Below are 17,122 nucleotides of genomic sequence, written 5' to 3'. Positions count from 1 at the left end.
CAGATATGGAATAAGGATGTTGGAAGATTAAACATGGATTTGCAACGATGACTTATTGGCCCTTCACCAGGACTCTGTCACAGAGTTGATTATTAAAGACTGTTGATTTGATTTTGACTGATGATTTAGCTCTGTGATTACACACTGATTAGACGGAGTCAAAAATGAAGACAAATGGAAATGGAAAGCTGGTGAGTAAAGTAAGTTTTGTGGATGCCACATTGGTGTCATAGAATTAGAATGAACTTTGCGATTTTTCTTTCTGGCGTGGGTACTCTCAATATGGCTGCCGGTTCAGCCGTCACAAAACATTGTCAGTAGTGTCAGTAACAGCAGTCTTGTCAGTAACAGCAGTCCTGTGTCTTACTGTACCTTTCCTCCGATGAGGGGCAGGATGTGCATCTTGCCCGTGTGGCTGTCTTTGACGGAGGAGACAATGAGGCAGGTGCCACAAAGGATCACCTGGCGTCTGGTCCAGCGGTTAACTGGCAGCTGGAGTTTCCCTTTGCGGACATTATACGTCCCCGACAGTTGCACGCGTTCCGAGCTCTCGATGTTGTGGGGCTTTCCTGGAACACACACAAGGAGAGGGAGAGAGAGTTAGCATAGTTAACATCCAGCTAATAACACAATGGGAGGGGGATACAGTTAACATCGTTAGAATCCAGCTAACTCAACACACAGAGGAGAGGGAGCGAGAGTTAGCATAGTTAGCATTCAGCTAACTCAACACACAGAGGAGAGGGAGCGAGAATTAGCATAGTTAGCATTCAGCTAACTCAACACAGGGCCAGTAGCACAGAGACCTGTATCCTGGCCCTGAATCTATTAACCCAAAGCTAATCAAGTGACATAGTAATTGTGTATTACTATAAAGCAGATAATAATGATAATTTTGTTTATTTGCATATTGTACATACAGTATATTGTCAACCCTGAGAGATATGAATAATTAAATAGCGTAGCAGCCTAGCGCCCAGTCAAATCAATGCTGTGTTAGCATAAGCGCTAAACAGTCACAGTCAGCACTGATGCCGCACTCTGTTAGCATACGGCGCTGAATAGCTTTTAGCATAGCATTAAACACAACACTGATAGTCAGATAATAGATTTGGATGATGCCAGGTGCTGTCCACTAATTCAACACTAATTTGTTATGGCATTCTTTGAGCTGTCTTTATTCCCTTATGAACCCATCGGTTCATCTCCTCTGTGACGTGTTCCCTCGATCTCTCCGTTACCCTGCCAAATGGCTTGTTTATCAAGTTGTTCTGTCAATCAGTCTACCCATCTGTCTTTTCTGTCTCTCCAAGACATCCACCTGCTCTCCATCTTGAAAACTGGCCTGCCAACTCTCTCGCTCTCTCACATTCTTCTCCACTTGCATGTGCCTCTCTGTTCTTCTCCTATCTATCTATCTATGAACAGAATCTCTGCCTACCTGTACACTTGTTTGTCTTTTATTATTCATGTGTCCACCATGTGTGCTAGGCCAAGACGCTACGCCAAAGCATCTGATGTAGAACAGATGTGGAATGGACACGACCCCGGGCCATAGAAAATGACTCACATATTACTGTAAACGACAGTAAATCACTCCTGCCCTCTACATCTCTCCCACCCACTCCACACTGGGTTTATGAGGGAGAAGGAGCTGCTGCCGGTAGTATAGAAGGGTAGGGTATGTACACATGCGGACAGGAAACAATCCCAGGTCAGAGAGATACAGGTAACTTCCAAAATAATGGAAACACTTGAGTAAATGAGGGATAAAAAAATTAAAATACTAAGTATATTGAAAGTAGGTGCTTCCACACAGTTGTGTGCAATTAACATCCCATCCTGCTTAGGGTCTTGTATAAAAATACTCAGTTAATACCTTGGCTAGAAGAGATCTCACCCACTGGGCACATACTTCTGATTAACATGGTTGAGTTGTTAACTAACCGTGAGTTAATTAAGCAATTAACATCCCATCATGCTTAGGGTCATGTATAAAAATGCTGGGGTAGGCCATTATTTTGGCTACCATGGCTATGCTCCCATAGGAGAGGGTACGAGTGGTCACTGAATGGTTTGATGAGCATGAAAAGCATGTAAACCATATGCCATTGCCGTCTCAGTCACCAGATCTCAACCCAATTGAACACTTATGGGAGATTCTGGAGTGGCGCCCGAGACAGCGTTTTCCACCACCATCAACAAAACCCCAAATTATGGAATTTCTTGCGGAAGAATGGTGTCCATCGCTGCTATAGTTTCAGACACTTGTAGAATCTGTGCCAAGGTGCACTGAAGCTGTTCTGGCGGCCCAACACTGCATTAAGAGACTTTATGTTGGCGTTTACTTTATTTCATCAGTTACGTAACCCACTGTAAACCACTCCTCCATCTCTCCCATCCACTCCAACCCAGACAGGGATAGAGAGAGAGCTGGTGGGGTAGTACTATGGGGTAAGTACTAAGTACCAGGACAAGCTCTTACAGCTTTGAATAATTCAACACAGGTCTCTTACATGCTGACTGTTAGACTAACACGAGAGAATGCTGTATGACACATGGCCCAGGGCTAACACTTTTAGCATCGCTTTAAAACTCCCCCAACTAGAGAACACTACACACAAGTTACCTACACTATTGTAGGGAGCTTACAACCTAGCGACCGCCTCAAGAGGTTTGGATCTCTAGGGTTGTAGGGTTGACAGTTGCAAAGTCCCAGGTTCAAGCCCCGGTCAGGACCAAGGTACACTCAAAAGATTATCGCCACTGAGAAAATTTCAGGTCTGCTGAGCGCAAAGTGTGGTGTTCAATGTAGGCCTACATTCCATGAGACTTATGGAAAAAAAACATGCATGGCTTGACATTAACCTGTTTAGCCACTTGTCCTTCAGATAAGGTGACTGAAAATGTTGTTGTGTTGTTTGACGCAAGAAACCACTTCCTATACCATTATTACAGAGAATCAGACAAATTATGCTACACTCTGACTATTGGCTACTTAGCTGATTCAAGCCTGTCTCAAAATACAACACTGCCCCTTTAAGACAAAATAAATCTCTTTACTTGACTCTCTTTTCAAAGATGTCTAGAAATGTACACGTTTTGTGCTCTTCTAGGAAGCAATCACTCCCCTATTGCTGACTACAAAGGATCTATAACTGGGCTAATAATTCACTAACTAGCAAAGGATATTAACAAAATGTTTACACGTGGCTACACGCAGCTCTCACTTTGATCTCAAAACAAGCGCATCTACTCACGACCGCTCATGCTGTACACACGGTCCAGTTCAAAGTAAATGGCACAGATCCATATACGCCAATGGTCTATTTGCATATAGGCCTACTGCAGCTCTGATTGGTTATGTCACACCGGTCTGTGTAAAGTACGGCTGAGTACTGTGTGTCAATGCACTTGGCAGCAGCTAATGGAGATCCATAATATATACAAATGCAATAGAATCCTACTCCGATGCGTTCTGCCTCCAACAAAATCTCTTGCATAGTTCGTTTTGTTTCGGTATGTTGCATTGAAAGTGGCTAATATTGCGTTGATTCGATCACAATTGCCACAGTAAAAGGAAATGTTGATAGTGTTATCAGAGAAAACTCTAGAACAGTGGTCACCAACCTTTTCTGAGTCAAGATCACTTTGTCAAAATGCAAGCCGAGATCTACCGCTCCGATTTTTTATTTTTTTTACACGACTTAAAAAAACATTAACCAATTAAAAACAGTACTGTAGCAATGAGGTTTGTGCAGTAAGCTATATCCCCAATACATTATCACAGCAAATTGGCTTTGCTTGAATTGCCCTGCCAATGAATGCATTGCTGTTTGGACCATTTAAAAAAAAAAATGAAGATATTTTTTAAAAATGAGGAAAGTTATATGATCACACCGGTAATGATTGATCATATATTTAAATAATGTGCTTTTTCTTTATTGTTTACTGATGGTGCCTGCGTCTGATGGTCAGTCTCAGCGGAGGGAGAGCGCAGCAGACTGAGGATCCACTGAACAAAAAGGGACACCGTCTTCCAGCTGATGGTGAAACTCGAGTCGCACTGCATTATTTCTGCCTCTTACACAAATTCATGTTGTTACTCCTCTGACCAGAGAAAGTGAAATATCCCTTGATATTAAAAAAGACCCAAGCCGCTAATACTAACAACGCAAGCCTGTAGATACACTTTCACTGCTTGTTGTAGCGCTGAGTGGAAATAGGAAGAACGCGCATTTTATGGCTTATAATGAATACAAAGTGTTGACAGTGCTGAGTGAGAACTTAAACATGAACTCATCTCTTTGCTGTATTCGTTGACAGTCTCTCTCTAGTCATGGTTTTTAAACGTTTAGAAATCTCACAGTATCAACTTTGCTGTAGCTTTCTTTAATGGCTGCTACGTTACTGCAGACACGGTCGTCTGAGCCATCCGATTGGCCAGCGGTAGACCTATGTTGCACTTGATTTGCTCTCTGAGTTTGTATCTTTAGACACATGCAATGGTTAAAAATGGCAACAATTTGCTACCTAGCGCGCAGGGCAGCTGAATCGGGTGCACCTACCGCCCGAGACCAACACAGGCTTTATCATATTTTTTTTTTTTTTTTTTTTTTACAGAAATGTTTACCGATAGAATAGGAATGCTTGGAGATCGACCAGCCGTTTGCGATCAACCGGTTGGTGACCACTGCTCAAGAAAGTTAAGTGAACTTCAATCTCCTGCTTTTCTCTGTGGGCTGATATTTCCTGCACGGCCGTCTTGGGCTACTGCTCGGCACAGCTTAGAGGGAACATTGTTCAGTACTACATGTACACCCTTCTTCCACACAATATGTACCTAGTGCTTTCAGTCTGGTCCTAAAGCAACTGGAACAGTGATTGTGCTCGTTTCTTTGTAGCTCAAGATACTGTGAAGTAGGCTTGATATTGTCAGAGACAAGGGTTGAAAAATAAATTCACTGAGGAAGTGCTCATGTTCTGAAAAGCAGACTCTGAGCCCAGGGCAAAGGGCTACATTTTAATATGAGCTACTGTGATCAGCACCTTTTCCCGCTGTATCATTACTATGCAGTGACCTTTGCGCCATGCTTGCTTTGGCCTCATTTTCACGCTGAAATCAAATCAATAACCTACTTTGCAAATGGACTGGTTAAATACTGAGCAGGTGCAATGCAGTACCTTAACACATGGTCAGAAGTGAGATGCTACGATAGAGCTCAGACCTCTACAGTACAACCCAGTTCATTTTCATAATTAAGTTTGCGAGTCGGATGAGAAATTGTTTGAACAGACAAATTATTCACCAGCTTTTAGCCTCAATAAGTCACAATGGCAATCTCACTATATCTAGGGCTTTGTTGGAACACTTTCTCTCCCACACACGCATATGCACACACACACACACACACACACACACACGCATATGCACACACACACACACACACACACACACACACACACACACACACACACACACACACACACACACACACACACACACTGCACACGCATGCACAGACGCACACACACAACCCCTGCCCTCACACACTCTGATTCAGTGACAGTGATAAACCTCCTCTATATGTGATTTGGGCTTTATTGTTCGCCTGGATGAGGATGGACCAAAGCAGGAACAAACGTTTTAAAAGGGGAACAATATGGAGTGGTGCAGTAGGAAGCCCTAATGATAACAGTGGGCCTAAAACAGCCTCTGTCTGCCCGGGTGTTGACTTGCCCTGGCGACTACAGTAACTCTCCCTCCCCAGCCCAGTCACATGGACACAGTGGATGTGCCTGTGTGTAGACCAGACCACTACACTGTCTAGGTTAGTTCAATTGAAGGAGAAGAGTGGGTGGCTGGGCCTCCCACATGAGTATGACTGTTTACATTGGATCTAGACAACCTCTTGACATCACAATGATAATATGGTTATGTAGTGGTCACTTTTAGTCTCATGCTGGAATCAAACCCACAACCCTGGTGGGGCAAGAACCAGGCTCCAGACAACCAACTGAGTCATCGGAACAAGGATGATTTGTTGTCCCAGGCCAGGAGTCTATTCAAGTTAAAGGTTGAGGATGGAAGCAATGCAGGGGATAGGGTTTGGGTCAAAAGGACACTATGGTCTTGGCTAGTTGTGTGTGTGTGTTTGGAGAATGAGGTGCTTTCTTTACCTTTTGAGTGCTATGGAGAAAGGGACCTTTTTTTGTAAATTTGATTGGTGGATTCAAATAAAGTACTCAAAATATATATGTGTGTGAGTAGGGAGTGGCGTATGTTTACTTTAGGGTGTTCACTACCTGTGGTTTATCAAGATGTCTTCCTTCCCCTTCCCCAAGATCAGGAAAGGCCACGGTTTCCCCTCTCCGTGCCAACACACACCCACGCACGCACACACCCACGCACGCAAAGAGGAACTGACTTCCAAACCCCACCAGCTCTGCTTGTTGACTAAAGAAAAACAACGGCGGTGGGGCGGACAGTGGTGCTGTTTCCCCTACTGTGGATTCCATCTTTAACAGAGTGTAAGGCCCTCCCCCATGTGATAACCAGACCACTTCCAGAACCACCTCTCCTCCTTGCTACACACGTGTAATCAGGCTGACCCCCCCTAATGAAACAAGACACTGCAACACACATACACTTCTACCACTGGGTCCGGGCACGCCGTACCTCAGGGCTCTGATCAACATGACACACTGGGTCTGGGCACACCGTACCTCAGGGCTCTGATCAACATGACACACTGGGTCTGGGCACGCCGTACCTCAGGGCTCTGATCAACATGACACACTGGGTCTGGGCACGCCGTACCTCAGGGCTCTGATCAACATGACACACTGGGTCTGGGCACGCCGTACCTCAGGGCTCTGATCAACATGACACACTGGGTCTGGGCACGCCGTACCTCAGGGCTCTGATCAACATGACACACTGGGTCTGGGCACGCCGTACCTCAGGGCTCTGATCAACATGACACACTGGGTCTGGGCACGCCGTACCTCAGGGCTCTGATCAACATGACACACTGGGTCTGGGCACGCCGTACCTCAGGGCTCTGATCAACATGACACACTGGGTCTGGGCACGCCGTACCTCAGGGCTCTGATCAATATTACACACTGGGTCTGGGCACACCGTACCTCAGGGCTCTGATCAACATGACACACTGGGTCTGGGCACGCCGTACCTCAGGGCTCTGATCAATATTACACACTGGGTCTGGGCACACCGTACCTCAGGGCTCTGATCAACATGACACACTGGGTCTGGGCACGCCGTACCTCAGGGCTCTGATCAACATGACACACTGGGTCTGGGCACGCCGTACCTCAGGGCTCTGATCAACATGACACACTGGGTCTGGGCACGCCGTACCTCAGGGCTCTGATCAACATGACACACTGGGTCTGGGCACGCCGTACCTCAGGGCTCTGATCAACATGACACACTGGGTCTGGGCACGCCGTACCTCAGGGCTCTGATCAACATGACACACTGGGTCTGGGCACGCCGTACCTCAGGGCTCTGATCAACATGACACACTGGGTCTGGGCACGCCGTACCTCAGGGCTCTGATCAATATTACACACTGGGTCTGGGCACACCGTACCTCAGGGCTCTGATCAACATGACACACTGGGTCTGGGCACGCCGTACCTCAGGGCTCTGATCAACATGACACACTGGGTCTGGGCACACCGTACCTCAGGGCTCTGATCAATATGACACACTGGGTCTGGGCACACCGTACCTCAGGGCTCTGATCAACATGACACACTGGGTCTGGGCACGCCGTACCTCAGGGCTCTGATCAATATTACACACTGGGTCTGGGCACGCCGTACCTCAGGGCTCTGATCAATATTACACACTGGGTCTGGGCACACCGTACCTCAGGGCTCTGATCAATATTACACACTGGGTCTGGGCACGCCGTACCTCAGGGCTCTGATCAATATTACACACTGGGTCTGGGCACACCGTACCTCAGGGCTCTGATCAATATTACACACTGGGTCTGGGCACACCGTACCTCAGGGCTCTGATCAATATTACACACTGGGTCTGGGCACACCGTACCTCAGGGCTTTGATCAACATGACACACTGGGTCTGGGCACGCCGTACCTCAGGGCTCTGATCAATATTACACACTGGGTCTGGGCACACCGTACCTCAGGGCTCTGATCAACATGACACACTGGGTCTGGGCACGCCGTACCTCAGGGCTCTGATCAACATTACACACTGGGTCTGGGCACACCGTACCTCAGGGCTCTGATCAATATTACACACTGGGTCTGGGCACACCGTACCTCAGGGCTCTGATCAATATTACACACTGGGTCTGGGCACGTCGTACCTCAGGGCTCTGATCAACATGACACACTGGGTCTGGGCACGCCGTACCTCAGGGCTCTGATCAACATGACACACTGGGTCTGGGCACACCGTACCTCAGGGCTCTGATCAACATGACACACTGGGTCTGGGCACACCGTACCTCAGGGCTCTGATCAACATTACACACTGGGTGGGAATGAGAACGAGCCCATTTACTTACAATGCAATACATGCTATGGTGCTGTGGACTGGCACAGATGAGACTAATGTATGGGTCGTAGTGTAGAGGAGGGTTTGTGTTCAGGCTATAACTGGCTCCTGCTGCCTGGCCTTGGCTGCCTCTCACATCTCTGCGTCCCAAATGGCACCCTCTTCCCTAGATAGTGCACTACTTTTGACCACGGCCCATAGGGCTCTGGTCAATGGTAGTGCACTATCTTGGGAATAGGGTGCCATTTGAGCTGCCAGCCTCTGTCTCGTCTCCTGTATGAGATTGTTACGATCTGAGGTGTTGTATCAAGGCCCTCCTTGCTACTGAGGAGCTGTAGAGACACATCACTGTCAAATAGTGCTAAAAATAACACATACTGTAACGTGTCCTTCAGAGGCTTGTTATTATTATCAAATGATGCTTGATGGCTGTTGTTTTCCGCCACTGACAGTGAAAAGGAGTAATGAGATACTGAAGAAAGAGGAAGTGAGTAAGCGCCAACACATATGGGGAAGAGAGAGAGAGGGGGGGAAGAGAGAGGGCGGGAAAGAAAGAGAGAAGGAACGACAAAGAAAGAAATCAAGCTGTTTCTGTGGCCTGTAAATTGCTGTCCTCCTATAGGGGCACGCACACCATGTGGCACCGAACCTGCCTGAGGGTGAGAGAGTGTGTGTGTGTGTGTGTGTGTGTGTGTGTGTGTGTGTGTGTGTGTGTGTGTGTGTGTGTGTGTGTGTGTGTGTGTGTGTTGCCTGTCATCTCTTGATCTGACCTTCTGTCTTTCTCCGTATAAACCCAAATCCTTGCTTTTCCCAGCTGGCAAAACTGGTTGCAATGACGTCTTTGCAGACAGATTTCAACAAATTGCAATAGTGTCATATTAAACAGATGTTGTAATAATGTCGTATCAAACCGCTTTACTACCTGGATTCACTCTCCCTCTCCCCCTCAATTCAATTCAACTCAATGGGCATCATCGGCATGGGAAACATACTGTACGTTTACATTGCCAAAGCAAATGAAATAGACAATAAACAAAAGGGAAGTAAACAATCAGAAATTAAGAGTAAAACGTTTTTTTAAAATATAGACATTTCAAATGTTATTATTGCCTATGTACAGTGTTGTAACAATGTGCAAATAGTTGAAGTAAATCTCTCTCTCGGAATAACCGTTTTTAGTGCTGCTAGGCCCAAGGCAACAGGAATAGGCTCATTTGGACATGCTCTAAGGTAGGTGACACACACAAACAGACATGGGCGTGTAATGGTAGTGACGGTGAGGACCAGACGAGGTGACAGCTGCTAGGGACAATTAGTGCGCGGGCCAAGGCAGTGCTATTATCCCCTCCTCCCATCTGCCAGCCTGGCGCAACATGTTTCAACCTTCCAACAATCACGGGACAACTGTCAGGGCTATCTACCATACCGCACTGTCTGCCTTCAGGGCTATCTATGGTATTGTGTGTGTGTTTTTTTTTAACTACATAGCTTTGTAAGTATGTAAGCAACAGGGTCGTAACTAGTTACCACAGCCACAAAGTCCGAAGGCCCGCTTACTCGGCCAATCAGACGAGGGAGTGTGTTGACACGTATGCCAGTTTACGGTATATTTCCAGTTCAAGTTTGAGGACCAATTTATTTTATGTACCGATCCATAAATTATTTGGTTATTTATTAGCTATAATAAAACCAACAGTTCAGAATGTAAATTGGTAATCAGATGTCTTATTCAAACTCAGCTGGGAAGCTTATCATGATATTTGCTCTAATTGTTTTTAAAATGGCAGGTAGACAAACAAATTGACATCTTGATTTTAGATTTATATTTTCAATATAAAACGTACAGTTTCAGGGAAATGAAACATTTTGAACTTGGCTGCTTTAAGATATAAACGTCAACCCTGTTTGCCACTTGGGCACTTATTATAGTATTTTTTTTACTTATTTAAAATCTTCCAATGATAAAACACGTTTTAATTGGAGTTGGGCTGCCTGAGTAAACGCAGCCTTAGACTTTGACCAACAGTAGGTTGATGATATACTTTAAAATATTTACCTTAAAACCAGAAAAGCAGATAGCGTGGGCCATTTTTATTATAGCCTTGCAGTCCACCTTTTTGGTATTTTGCACCAAATCAAATCAAATGTTATTTATCATGCGCCGAATACAACTGGTGTAGACTTTACAGTGAAATGCTTGCTTACGAACCTTTCCAAACGATGCAGAGTTTAAAAATAAAATACACAAGAATGGAGCTATATACAGGGACCAGTACCAGATCAATGTGGAGCTATATACAGGGACCAGTACCAGATCAATGTGGAGCTATATACAGGGACCAGTACCAGATCAATGTGGAGCTATATACAGGGACCAGTACCAGATCAATGTGGAGCTATATACAGGGACCAGTACCAGATCAATGTACATTTCGACCTCAAGTAACTTGTACCTCTGTACAAGTTACTTGGAGTCAATATGTACATGAATGCAGGGTAAAGTGACTAGGGTAAAGTGACTAGGGTAAAGTGACTAGGGTAAAGTGACTAGGGTAAAGTGACTAGGGTAAAGTGACTAGGGTAAAGTGACTAGGGTAAAGTGACTAATAATAAGTGTAAAATAAAGAACAGAGTAGCAGCAGCAAATGATGTGTAAAGCTGTGTGTGAACATCTTATTCTGAAATCATGGGCATTAATATTGAGTTGGTCCCCCCTTTGCTGCTTTAACAGCCTCCACTCTTCTGGGAAGGCTTTCCACTAGATGTTGGAACATTGCTATGGGGACTAGCTTCCATTCAGCCACAAGAGCTATAGTGAGGTTGGCCACTGATGTTGGGCGATTAGGCCTGGCTCGCAGCCAGCATTCCAATTCACCGCAAAGGTGTTCGATAGGGTTGAGGTCAAGGCTCTGTGCAGACCAGTCAAATTCTTGCACACCGATTTCAACAAACCATTTCTGTACGGACCTCACTTTGTGCACGGTTCATTGTCATGCTGAAACAGCAAAGGGCCTTCCCCAAACGGTTGCCACAAAGTTGGAAACACAGAATCATCTGGATTATTATTGTATGCTGTAGCGTTAAGATTTCCCTTTACTGTAAATAAGGGGCATAGTCCGAACCATGAAAAACAGCGGCCATTATTCCTCCTCCACCTAACTTTACATCTGGCATTCGGGCAGGTAGCGTTCTCCTGGCTTCCGCCAAACCCAGATTCGTCCGTCAGACAGCCAGATGGTGAAGCGTGATTCATCACTCCAGAGAATGCATTTCCACAGCTCCAGTCTAATGGTGGCGAGCTTTACACCATTACAGCCAACACTTGGCATTGTGCATGGTGATCTTAGGCTTGTGTGCGGATGCTCGGCCATGGAAACCCATTTCATGAAGCACCTGAAAAACAGTTATTGTGCTGACGTTGCTTCCAGAGGCAGTTTGAAACTCGGTAGTGAGTGTGGCAACTGAGGACAGACGATTTTTACGCACTATGCACTTCAGCACTCGGCGGTCCCGTTCTGTGATCTAGTGTGGCCTACCACTTCGCAGCTGAGCCGTTGTTGCTCCTAGACGTTTCCACTTCACAATAACAGCACTTACAGTTGACCGTGGCAGCTCTAGAAGGACAGAAATTTGACAAACTGACTTGTTGGGAAAATGGCATCCTATGATGGTGCCATGTTGAAAGTCACTGAGCTTTTCAGTAAGACCATTCTACGGCCAATGTTTGTCTATGGAGATTGCATGGCTGTGTGCTCGATTTGATACACCTGTCAGGAACGTGTGTGGCTGAAATAGCCAGGGACCAGCCCCTAGTGGCGCAGGAGACATGTTGGTAGAAGTGAGGTAGAACAGTTTTAAGTCTTCATGCGTTAAAGTATCCGCCCACCAGAAACGCTGCCTCTGGGTGAGCGGTTTCTTGTTTGTTTATGGCCCCATACATTTCGTTGAGTGCCAGAGTGGTGTTGGCCTGTGGAAGAATGCAGAAAGCCGTGATAATTACGGATAAGAACTCTCTTGGTAGATAAAAGGGTCTGCAGCTTACCATGAGTTATTTTGTGTAGACTTTATATACACATATTAATGAGGTATTCATTTTTACCAGTTTCCGTCTCTGTACAAAGACATGGTATTCAAGCTATAGAAGATGGCAAAACATTTAACCGTTTTATGTCAGAATGCATTCACTATGCAACAGGACAGCTAACCCGCGCTGCCTGCTAATTATCTAACCCGTGCTGCCTGCTAATTATCTAACCCGTGCTGCCTGCTAATTATCTAACCCGTGCTTCCTGCTAATTATCTAACCCGCGCTGCCTGCTAATTATCTAACCCGCGCTGTCTGCTAATTATCTAACCCGCGCTGCCTGCTAATTATCTAACCCGCGCTGTCTGCTAATTATCTAACTGCGCTGCCTGCTAATTATCTAACCCGCGCTGTCTGCTAATTATCTAACCCGCGCTGCCTGCTAATTATCTAACCCGCGCTGTCTGCTAATTATCTAACCCGCGCTGCCTGCTATGTTTCAATTTGTCTAACAAGTTTTATTTTCTAACAACAGTTTGAATTGAAGTGTGTTCTGCCTCCTCATTAATTCACATAGAAGTAGCCCATTTCTCTGTTGCAGACAATTTATGTTTGAGGCTTTACTGAGCCAGACAAACTTCTCTCTTTGAGTAGAGCCAAAGCACTTCCCCAGTGTTTCACGCAGATCAAGTATGCAGACATTTGCGCAGTCTTGCAAACTTTTCCCCCCTGGCACATTTTCTGGCTAGTGCGCGCATTGCCTTCATTGTTGTTTTCCTTACAAATAATAACTTTGGACATGTGTGTGTTCCTATCAAAGTAAAGGCCTTATTGTCTGTATATTGTGTTGTCATTTCTACTGTAGCATACGTGTGTATGGAGCATAATGTATTTACAGTTTTATTAAGTATTCAAGAACTGGTGACAAATAATCCATTCCGATTATTGCATAGATTGTAATGGACACCTATGTGTGTAAAATACTTTTTTGAAGGTTGTACTTATTATGATGAGCTAATGCTAAGCTATTTAAACAACTATGTGTGGCACCATGTTTGTTGACATTACACAATGCATTCTGGGTGTCACGTAAACGTCTGTCAGACCAAAGATGTATGGTACAGACCAATGGAATGGTACACTCATCTTTTGAGTAAACTTCCGGAGGTGAATGAAGGGAAGTGAATGATCGTAGACGACACACCTCCTCCAACATGCATTCTGCAAACAGACCAAACTCATCTTGTCTCCTCTTAATATCTTTGGTTGACGCAAAAGAAACACACAAAAAACATCGTGGCGCGCACAAACTACCCATTGTCGGATTACACCATCGATTTTTAGAAAGTGTTTTACTAAATTATTTCGATCAATGGTGAGCTCTCCCGTGATGTGATGAATTGTAAACAGCAATTGCTATTAGCTAATTCATATTGTGGTTTCTGTCTGCCGAGTTTTAGCTAAATATGACCGCTTGTGTTCCGTCAATCGTTCCTCAGTTAGCGTTACTTTTCTCCAATTACCGCCATTTAAAATCGAACTGTTTTAAAGTCACCATTGGCCTCATGGTGAAAATCTTTGATCGGTTTCCTTCCTCTCCGGCAAATGGACGCCAGCATCTTTGTAGTGACTGTATTGATACACCATCCAAAGTGTAATTAATAACTTCACCATGCTCAAATGGATCTTCAATGTCTGCTTTTAAAATGTTTTACCCATCTACCAATAGGTGTCCTTCTTTGCAAGGCATTGGAAAACCTCCCTGGTCTTTGTGGTTGAATCTGTGTATGAAATTCACTGCTCGACTGAGGGACCGTACAGATAATTGTATGTGTGTCGGGAACAGAGATGACGTAGTCATTCAAAAATCCTGTTAAACACTATTATTGCACACAGAGTGAGTCCATGCAACTTGCTAAGCACATTTTTACATGTGAACTTATTTAGGCTTGCCATAACAAAGGGGTTAAAAACTTGTCTTATTTTATTTTGAATTTATTGAAAATCATAATTCCAATTTGACATGGGGTATTGTGTGTAGGCCAGGGTGTAACACAACAAAATATGGAAAAAGTCAAGGGGTATGAAAACTTTCTGAAAACACTGTACAGTCGTGCCATGGGATCTTTAGTGACCACAGAGTTGGGACACCTGTTTAAAGTCCCATTTTCTTAAGTGTTATTGAGGAACATTGACGAACATAAAATTCAATTGTTGTATTAAAAGTGTATGGTATAAACAGTGATCTGTATTTGAACTTACTGCCTTCTTGTTCAATTCAGCAGCATATTTCTCTTTGGTTTTTATTTGTCTGTCTTTACCCTGGTGGCATTCATAAAGTGTTGGTCCCATGTTTCATGAGCTGAAATAAAATAACCCAGAAATGTTCCATACGCACAAAAAGCTTATTCCTCTAAATGTTGTGCACTAATTTGTTTATACCCCAGTTAGTGAGCATTTCTCCAGGTGTGGCTTATCAAGAAGCTGATAAGAAGCTGATAAAACAGCAATATCATTACCACAGGTGCACCTTGTGCTGTGGACAATAAAAGGCCACTAAAACTGTGAAGTTTTGTCAAACAACACAGATGTCTCAAGTTTTGAAGGGGCATGCCATTGGCATGCTGACTGCCGGAATGTCCACCAGAGCTATTGCCAGATAATTGAATGTTAATTTCTCTACCATAAGCCACGTCCAACATTGTTTTAGAGAATTGGCAGTATATCCAACGGGCCTCACAAAAGCAGACCACGTGTAACCACACCAGCTGAGGAACCTCAACATCCTGCTTCTTCTCCTGCGGGATTATCTGAGACCCCCACCAGGAAAGCTGATGAAACTGTGGGTTTGCACAACCGAAGAATCTCTGTAGAAGCTGTCAAAAAAACGTCTCAGGGAAGCTCATCTGCGTGCTCGTTATCCTCACTAGGGTCTTAACCTGACTTAGTTATTTGGTCCTCAAAATGTAACTTTAAATATTCGTCACACTCCCTCATCTGATTGGTCAAGTAGGCGGGCCTTCTGATTTTGTGGCTGTAGTAACTAGTGACGACCAAGCAACAGTTAGGGAGACACTGTTGCTTACTTAGAGAGTGAAACCTACAAATCCACACTTTCACAGTTTCTGAAAGGCCTAATCTGTAATTAGTAGATTCTTAATCCGCTAAACATCCTCTTTAAAAGTTCCCAGATGTTCTCACACTAAACGAGTCTGCACAGAAGATTTACTGGGGGTTGCTTCTAGTGCTAGCTTCTGGATGTGTGTGTGTGTGTGTGGTTTTTCTTGGGAAGAGTGTTGAGCGTGCTGACAACTGCCCAAGTCCCTCTAGGCTGGGCTGAGTGACATCTGGTTTAGTGCTCCGACTGCACTCGTCTCCTGTCACACAGATTGACAACAGGGTTACATTGAGGGAGCATCTCACAGTGAGTGAGTGAGTGTTACAGCGAGGGAGCATCTCTCAGTTAACTCAGCTCATAGCGCCTCTAGACATGTTCTAGGATGCTGTCCAACAGGCCTTGATCTCCTTCGTGTTTTCTCCTCCATTTCCTCTCCCCTCCCCTACTCTCTTCTCCCCTTCCCTACTCTCTTCTCCCCTTCTCTACTCTCTTCTCCCCTTCTCCACTCTCTTCTCCCCTTCTCTACTCTCTTCTCCCCTTGTGTTTTCTCCTCCATTTCCTTTCCCCGCTCCGCATTGTTAATTTACCACAGGAGCTGGGGTTAGGGACAAACTGTTTCCATGGAGCAGGTGACCATGAAACCTCCATGTCAAATTAGGGAGACTACGGGAGGGAAGAAGAGGACGATGAATGATTTGATGGATGTCACGGAGGAGTCCTGGTGACCTGACTCAGGTCCAGTGTTTGATGAGCAAGAGACAAATATAAATGAGCACACACTCATGACATGACACACACACACACAGCTGAAAAAAATAAATTTCCTCATTCAGTTGAAAGAAACGACAGATCAGCAATATACAGTAAGAAGTGAACGTTGATACTGTTCATAGGACACCACCCTGGTCAGCTAAACATTCCCAATCAAACCTTTGCTCTTAGAGGGTACAGAACTAAACAAAACAGAAGAGCCTACTGCTAATCCAGTGGAGGACTTTTCCAATAATTTCCATAAACGCTGCAAATGCTATATATTGGCAAATGAAAGGCTCTGAAGCCACCAGTCAGCCCTACTGGCACTCCCCAGAAGGGCCAGTCCTCCATAGGAAGGAATGGAATTTACAGTATTTCAATTAAATGTTTCAGGTACAAAATATTTGTTGTTGTGGGAACAGTAACATTACGCTAGCGCTAGTTAGCCAATACTAACTAGCGTTAGCGCCACGACTGAAAGTCTATGGGTATCTACGAGCATAATATCATTTAAAAGTATCCCTTTAATGTGTCTGTAAAATTGAATAAACGTGGCAAACACAAAATGTAGACATTAACAAATGCATTCCTATTGCTTCCAAAATATTTTATTATAATGGTGGGGGAGTTCCATGATGGAGGTGGGGTGTCTTCAACACAACACC

General features: G+C 44.8%; 1 protein-coding gene across 1 annotated transcript in view; it reads right to left on the bottom strand.

Moving 5' to 3' along the window:
• The window catches only part of LOC139559627 (PH domain leucine-rich repeat-containing protein phosphatase 1-like), a 78,431-nt gene that overhangs the window by 25,188 nt on the left and 36,121 nt on the right, over positions 1-17,122 (bottom strand). Inside the window, exon 2 of the mRNA XM_071375777.1 lies at positions 373-569. Within this exon, the coding sequence (XP_071231878.1) occupies positions 373-569 (197 nt within the window). The remainder of the gene's footprint in view (positions 1-372; positions 570-17,122) is intronic.

This window comes from Salvelinus alpinus, chromosome 30 (genome assembly GCF_045679555.1).
Source record: "Salvelinus alpinus chromosome 30, SLU_Salpinus.1, whole genome shotgun sequence".
In the NCBI taxonomy this organism is placed as follows: domain Eukaryota; kingdom Metazoa; phylum Chordata; class Actinopteri; order Salmoniformes; family Salmonidae; genus Salvelinus; species Salvelinus alpinus.
This window is presented reverse-complemented; position numbering and strand designations above follow the sequence as displayed.